The 8,178-nt window shown below is 39.5% G+C and overlaps 1 protein-coding gene across 1 annotated transcript; it reads right to left on the reverse strand.

Moving 5' to 3' along the window:
* Positions 1–6,647: 6,647 nt before the first annotated feature.
* LOC147459187 (uncharacterized) lies at positions 6,648–7,559 on the reverse strand. Its single transcript, XM_086510504.1, has one exon. It carries the CDS (start codon positions 7,461–7,463, stop codon positions 6,882–6,884), a length of 582 nt encoding a protein of 193 aa, XP_086366630.1. The 5' UTR covers positions 7,464–7,559; the 3' UTR covers positions 6,648–6,881.
* Between the last annotated feature and the right edge of the window lie 619 nt (positions 7,560–8,178).

Consider the following 8,178-nt stretch of genomic DNA (forward strand, 5'->3'; position numbering starts at 1 on the left):
GTCCCAACAACCGCGCCAATATGTCGGTCGGCTACTAAGAGTCACCATATCGATTCTAGCAAAGCGAGAACCACATACATAAAATGTCAATCCCTGAGACGTAGCTGACCCGACTAATGCATGGAGATCAGAATAGATAGCTAATCTCTCAAAAATTCCAAGTCTAGTGTGCTCTCACCTAGATGGGTCTCAGGTGTGTCAAACACCAAAAACTAACCTTCTTACTGGAAGCTTAGTACGACGAATATAGCTTAACTCGCAATCTAGAATGTTTGGAGTATCCTCAGCATCCTTGTGTACTCAAAAGTCATTTTCGACATTTGCACAAAATCGCACCAAAGATAAAGAACATATTGCAAGACTAATATGATGATTTCTTATAGCTACAGTGCTCCAAATGCGACAAACTTGCTACCTAGAATGTATAGAGTATCTTCAACATCCCCATGTGCTCAAAAGTCATTTTTGGTGCTTAGACAAAATCGCGTCAAAGATAAACAACAAGTTACCGCAAGCCTAATACGATGGTTTCGTATAGCTTTAGTGCTCAAAATATGACGAAACTTGCCACTTAGAATGTGCAGAGTATCCACAGCATCCCATGTGCTCAAAAGTCATTTCTAACACTTGGGAAAAATTGCACCGAAGATAAACAGCTTATTTTGGGCAGGTGCCTCTGAAGCACTCTATAGCTTCCTTAGGACGTGCTCTATCTATTCCTATGGTCAAAAATCAATTTGGATGCGTGTATGGTGCATAAAGAATGAAAACAACTCGTAGAAAGACACGACGAAAACCACAACCTCATCGCGAGAAACGTACGTAGAAAAGAAGAGCTTTCAATTGTGAGCACATTGGTATGCTCGAATTTGTAATGCAATACCCCACAAGGAAAACACGATGAAAAGAAACAAGAGAGAGCTCATAGAACTGTACTGCAACGTACGCTCACTTTCATTATCCAAAACTTAAAAAACCCTTACAAAAGTTGGCTTTTATACCTTAGTCATAAGGTTTAAAATGTGCAATGTTCGGACACCCAAGACCTTTGAGGCTCCACAACTTACTGTATCTACAACCTAAGCACACTAACTAATCTATTCTTTACAATTTGGAACTCTCATTGATCTCATAACACTTACAATTATCACAATGGCTAAATAAATCAAATAATTACATTACATGGCCATTTTGAGAAAATGTGAAAAATGTGTAGCTCCAATCTTCACTGCTTCTTCATATTCATCTTGTACATACGTTTGGCTTGAGCCTTTAGTAGCTTCTATTAACTGACGTCGGCTCAATAAACAAAATTCGTGATCCCAGGTTTAACAGTCACTTCTGTTGAGTGTTTAAATGATAGAGAACACAATTCAATATCAGTACTACAGATTATCCAAAAATTGATGGGGAGTTAATCTTGGTAGAGGATACAGTCCAAGAACATGTTAGTAAGAAGCAATCCATTAGAAAGATTATTGAGTTTTCTGACAATAGTTGAATATTAATAAATACTTTTTTACAATTGGCAGCTGGCAACTGGTAAAAGCACACTTGGCTTATGGACTATACAAAAAGATCAAAGTTTATGGACATTTTGTGAGCTCTTGGTCATTTTCTGTCCACACAGGCAATTTGTAATCATTTTGAGTGTTGAAGAAATCTCACCCTTGCATGGGGGAGATTTCACACAGTACTTTGTGCTCTTCCTCTTTCTCTCCCCTCTCTCTGCTAGAGTAGCAGGAGGTACACATGTACGTGCTTTTATGCTTTCTCTCTTAGATCAATCTTAAATTGATTTCGTGTGCATACGATCTTTCAGGTATGCAGATTTATGGTTTTGTTGCTTGTAGAATGGTATTCTGTCTATTTCAGGGATGCTTCGCCTCCGTTTATAGCCGTAGTACCAAGAATGTTATGAATCATTTTAGTCCTTTCATGCTTATGTATGATTTTCAACCCAAATCACCAGTTACGACAGGGTTGGCTACTGAGAAAATTTAGCAAGTCAAGGACTTTATCCACACCATTTGGACATGTTGAAAATTTCTCGTCAAAATTGTTTACAAGCACAAGACCAATTCAAGAAGTATGCTAATGAGAAATGTCGTTAAAATTTGTGGTCCATTTAAAATACTTAAGCGAGTTGGCAAGATGGCCTAGAAACTTTGCACTCTCGTATTCATCTGGTTTTTCATGTAAGTCATTTGCATAGACGTTTGCATCGGAACAACAATGTAATTGATCATCAAGTTTTGGTCAAGTTCATGGAACCTCCCACCCAACCGCATAATTTACAAACTCGTCATTATCTGCATCGCCAAGCATTAGTTAAGTGGAAAGATCGGCTTGAAGAAGGGGCCACTTGGGAAAACATTGGTTTTCTTAAGAAGAAATACCCCACTTTTGTTTTTGCCCTTGTCCAATCCGGAAGTAATGTGAGGCCTACTGTTAGGTGAGGCCTAATGGGGAACCAACACGGGGGATATTTATAAGTATATGCATAAGCGCTGGGTGGAGCAAAAGGCTCCCTAGCACTAAGCCTCTCAACCAAACAATTTGCAAGTGCAAATACAAACAAAGGTTCTTCTTGATCCTAGGTATATATAAAGCATGAACAAGTGTGGACGAATTGCCACCTACAATAGTAAGCACAATCTTTACCACTCTCTTTACTGAATTAGAGGTGTTTTTTGCACACACGACAATTTTCTCATTAGAAACAATCTCAATAGAATTGAACAAATCATGATGTGATGTAATGTGCTTAGCTGCCACACATCAATTTTACTTCAATGCTTTTATTGATTATTACACCCATGTATCTTCAAGGTACCACACACCGATTCGATAATACAAGCATCATGAAAGATGGGTCATACTCACACTGTACACTAAAAACCCATTCTACATCATGTGCAATATTTGCGAAAGGTGCTTGTAAAGAAGCATTTGCAATTGCTACATTTGCCTTCCTACAAGCCTTCTTAACCTTAACCTTGAAACATTGCTTGATGAGATGATCATGTGTCTTAGAATAATAATATTTCATTTTTTTCTTCATTAGACTTCTTAGGTCTAATTGTTTTTGAAGAAGCAACAATTACAAAGGCTAGCCTACTACTTGCAAAAGCATTGGAGGTGGCAACAATGGTCTTTTTTTATTTGTTGTACTGCCACAAATGCCCATTCAATTGAATGATGTTTAGCCCTTTTTTTTTTTTGGTTGGACCTCTTGTAGTAATACAAAAGACAAGACCATCAAACTTTACATCATCAAGTTTATTCTTGGGCACAAGCCTAAAGGTGAAGATAAAAGTCTGATAAGTATTTGACAAAGCATCAAGAATTGTATGCATAAGAGTACTATCAAGAATAAGCTCATCAATGACAATTAAATGCTCGTTGAGATCTGTAAAACTCCACAATCAATATATCCATATCATCCTCCTTGGGTAAAACCTTGGATACTACAATTTCTACCAAATTAGGACCTACATATAAGTAGCTATTATATCCCATCCATGTTTTGCTGTTCGTAATTAGTAAATGTGTGGAGTATTCAAATGCTTAATAGAAAGTACAATAAATACATATGTATACACATCTTTAACATCCCAACATGCATGCTCAATGATAAGTAAAACAACCCTAGCAATAGAACTTTAGAACCTACACCGTCATCCATAGAACCTGTGTTTGCAAAACCTGGTCTTACATCATAATGCTACACAATATTCAAAATGTCATTTGCAACAAGGAGATATTGCATCATTTATGCCCAAAGTGGGTCATAATTTAGCCGGAGGAGATACATGCAAAAAACATCATTGCTGTCAACCATGGTCCATGACATCTAATGCAAAAGTTGCTTTTGTAAAGGAAAAACAACACAAAACTTGCCTTTGGCCAGAAAAACTGCACAAAACTACCTTGTGCCAGCTGACACAACCACAAAATTTGCTGTTGTAAAGGAAAAACAACACAAAACTTACCTTTGGCCAGAAAAACCGCACAAAACTACCTTGTATCATCTAGCACAACCACAAAAGTCTACAAGGAACAAGGTTTGCAAATATTTGTACTAAAAAGAAAACCTGCACAAAAAGACACATTGCTTGTACAATATTGCCAATAATTGAAACAAAGGCTAAAATGGACCCCGAATCAAAATTTTGACTACACAAAAGTCTATAAGTTTAATTAGAGGGAATGGTGCTATACAGATGCTCACCAAATATCATCGCAAACTGAGAAAGTGAGTTGGGGGGTGTCGTCAACATTTTTCGAGATATCAAGCGAAGCCATCTCTCCAATATCAATTGTTGCGAATGCAACACCACGACTGTATGTGAAGATGGAGAAGATGAGGAGGGAGCTCAAGAGCATGCAATACAAGTACTAGTGTTACTGAATGTGCTAATATAAAACCATTGCTTGTCCTAAAGTATACAAGTCAAGGGGAAAAAACATCCTAGCGACAAAAAAAGTATCACCGCAACCATATATATACTCATTCATAACTCACCATAAGATGGTAAAATAAAGTCATTTTCACAAGAAGCCAAATAGAGAAAATTGACTTTAGATCATGCCCAAAAATGAGTACTGCCAGAGAGATTAAGCTAGGGTTGACGAGAATTGAGTGGCGGTTTCGACAAAATCATGTTTTAAGAGTGTTTTCTTAGGGGCCAATGTTACAAATTGAGTGCCTAATTGGCTCAATATTCCAGCAGATTTATTACCTGCCTACAAATACCACTGTACTTGGATCACTTGGGGTTAACTACATTCGAATCACATGGCTCTAAATATTGCCACATGGAAGTTGGGATTGTGGCTTTGAAATTTTTTATCGAGACCCACTACTCAAATGCTCTTAAGTATTGTGCACAAACTGTGCAGGCTATACCACGACTGCTGCACTCTGCTTGCCTTCACAGTGGGCTATATGTTAAGCTCCTCTTGAAATGGGTCGTACCCGTGGCTCTTTCCCCAATCAATATAAATGATTGTGCATGAAAACCGTCTTGTAATGGGTACTCAGGATTTGAGGGTTATTTAAGCCATCATTGACTATGGTTGGTCACAATCAAACTCTGTGAACCTTCGCCAAGGTCCTATGTTTTCAAAGACCTAGCCACATGCTTTTAGTAGTACCAAAATGCTCAAATCACACTGGTGGTAAATGCATAAATTGAGATGCAATAGATAAGTTTCATCATCATCAAACTCACCCAGGAGACCTCCAAGATCTATCAGACGTAGAGTGAAGTCATAACTCATTAATTATTAGAAAATTAGACAGAATCCATCACAAAAGTAGAAATTTTTAAGGCCAAACTTCATACCCAACTTTTTAAAGATGCAATCCTCTTCCCACCCTCCGAAAACCAACCTCATTCATAATCTACAACCCAACTGCTGCTTTCCCGGTAATAGAGCCAACACACAATCTAGGAACCATATATACATGTCATGAGATAAGAACCTAAACATGACTACAGGAACTACAGCTCAAAAGCCCCATTCCCATTTCTTATATATGCCACTACGAGCTGAAGAATTCCTCAACTAAGGCCCCTGTTCTCTAAGGAACATACAATAGAGAAAGTGGGCCATGCAGCGCATACTCTGTAAAAGTCATAAAAACAGGACCATAGCAAAGATTGACAGTCATCAAAAGTTATAAAAACTGGACCATGCCTCACATGTTGCACGATGGAAGACAGTTCCTGATTTCAGAAATCTCTTTTGCGACACTCAAAACTCCAGCTCAAAGAAGACAGAAGCAGCTTGACATGGCGTAGAATTCCCAAAGACCTAAAAAACACAAACTTAAACACTGCTTGTGAGGCACAATCTCACAGGTAAAAACTGGCACTAAGATAAGCCACCACAATACCAATGAGAAAAACTGGCACTAAGAACTAGCACAAAACAAACCACCACAATACCAATGAGCAAAATATCCAGCAGCAGTACCTACAACAAGCTCGTTTGACAGCTCTTTGACTCATCCCACCATAATATCCCAGGCAAACTGTACCCTTCCCTGGTGACTCACACAATTAGTTACAAATAGCTTTTGGAATATCGATGACATTTATCTACCTCACAGTTCATTGAAAGACTTAGAGAGCATTCTGACAACTGAGACGATCATCTATATGAAGGGCAGCATTATTTGGGCGAAGCTGGAATGAAGCAATACGAGTGAGAACCTGGTATTGTACAGCCTCGTGCCAAAGAGACCCACCCACAAATTATAGTCTTTTTAACTCTAGTTAGACAATCAAAAAACCTTGCCTACGGAAGGATTAAAACAAACAAAGCGCCAAGATCGAAAAATCAAATAGAGCTTATCTGGAAACATCCTCTTCTCACTCACACCTTTCCCTAGAGTTAACCTCTGTTGAAACAAGTTCCTGACCAGTCCATTTTCACTCACCCATTGCTATACCACTTCAATTTGCCAAAGCACACTTGCTTTTTCAATGCACTATCACTACCCAAAAGCATGCTTCAGCTTCCAAATCAGTCATCTACATCAAAATGAGGGGCCACAATATACCAAGCGCAAAAAAACTTTGCAACGTTCACTTGCACATTAGAACATGCCAACATACATTCATTCAAAACTGAAATAAACTTTGAATGGATGGCACACACATCATGTTACTAGGCAAGCAGATACAATTCCAAACCAAAGTCCATTGACTACCAAACACTGCTGGCTAATAATCTGCATGGAACCAAATAACAAGCATACATAGACCCTAAAAGAGACACCCGATATGCTTTTCTTGCATAGCCAGATCAGATTGAGCTTCAGCATCAAAATGACTATACTCTTAACATGTGAAAAGGTGCAAGAAGCACTAGGAGCCAGTGGGCTTATCTCCTGAGTTCCCCCAACGCTGACTAAAGATGTACCTCGGATCAGTATTAGGCGCAAACTCTGGCTTCTTTATGGAAAGAATCTCACGGCCACCGCCTCCTCGCCGCACCACACGCACAGTCAACTCCTGACCCACTTTGAAAAGCCGCTCGAGGATGACAATGCCACCTGTAAAGCCAAGATCAAGTGCGGGAAGATATCCTTCTCTTCCTGTTGGGAGAGTCAAAAAATACCCCACAGGCATCACATCCTTGATGATGGCCTGCATGGTGCCAGGCTCACCCTTCTCGAGGAGCTTGTGGGGAGCAAGGTCAATTCTTTTAGCCTCCTCTTCCAGCTCTGCATTGCGCTGTGCTTGCGAGATGGGCTCTCTTCTTATGCCTCTTACACCGAGCCGCATGTAAGCCTTCGTCTCAGCCTTGCGGTCTGCGGCATCTCTCCCTGCAAGATACATAAACGACCTTGATTGCTGCGATCTGCCCAGCAATCCATCCCCTCCTTTCAGCGCCCTGCTGAGTAACGATGCCTGTTTCGACAGCCTGCGCGTGAGCTGGTTACTCATGGCCGATACTTCTCGTCAGCAAACCTAAACCCTACACAGACAATACACAAACCCTCGCCCTCAAAGATATTTATTAGGGAGGTTTGCCCCTGAAATTTGTTCTTATTCCAAAATGCCCTTCAATTTTATCAAACTTCCCAATATACTCCTCATTAATCCCTCAAACATCTCTCAAAACATTATGTTTTGCAGCTGTAATGAAAATGTCCTATGAACTTTGAGGCTAGTGAAATTAAGAGAATTAGAGAGAATATTTTTATGAGACTACTTTGACAGCATGGAGGGTGAACTTAATTGACGGTAGCAACATAATCATAGTACTTAGTTAACTTGGCATGAACAATATTTTTGCAAGAGAGAGAGTTTACAGAACATGACAACAGTTGAGGACCGGATTTATATGGAGCCGGTTCCCCCTCCAAAAGGCATTTGCATTATAGATTCTCCCATCAAGAGAGACTTGGTACAATACATTTTTTGTGTTCCTTGTGACCTAGGTGATGCAATGAAGATGGAAAGCTTCATGTATCACGAGCATAACATAAAATTTGCAAAAAGCAGTAACTATTCCAAGCCTCGATCCCAAGGCCTCAAACACCTTCGAAGGTGGAGAGAGCTAGCAGGGAATGAGGGTAGGGAAGAGGAAGAAGAAACATTCATAGGAGAAAGAAATAGTTCCTCCACTTATCATCACTCTTCTTGTTAGCATACATAA

This window comes from Adiantum capillus-veneris, chromosome 4 (genome assembly GCF_014529385.1).
Source record: "Adiantum capillus-veneris isolate H3 chromosome 4, ASM1452938v2, whole genome shotgun sequence".
Classification (NCBI taxonomy): Eukaryota; Viridiplantae; Streptophyta; class Polypodiopsida; order Polypodiales; family Pteridaceae; genus Adiantum; species Adiantum capillus-veneris.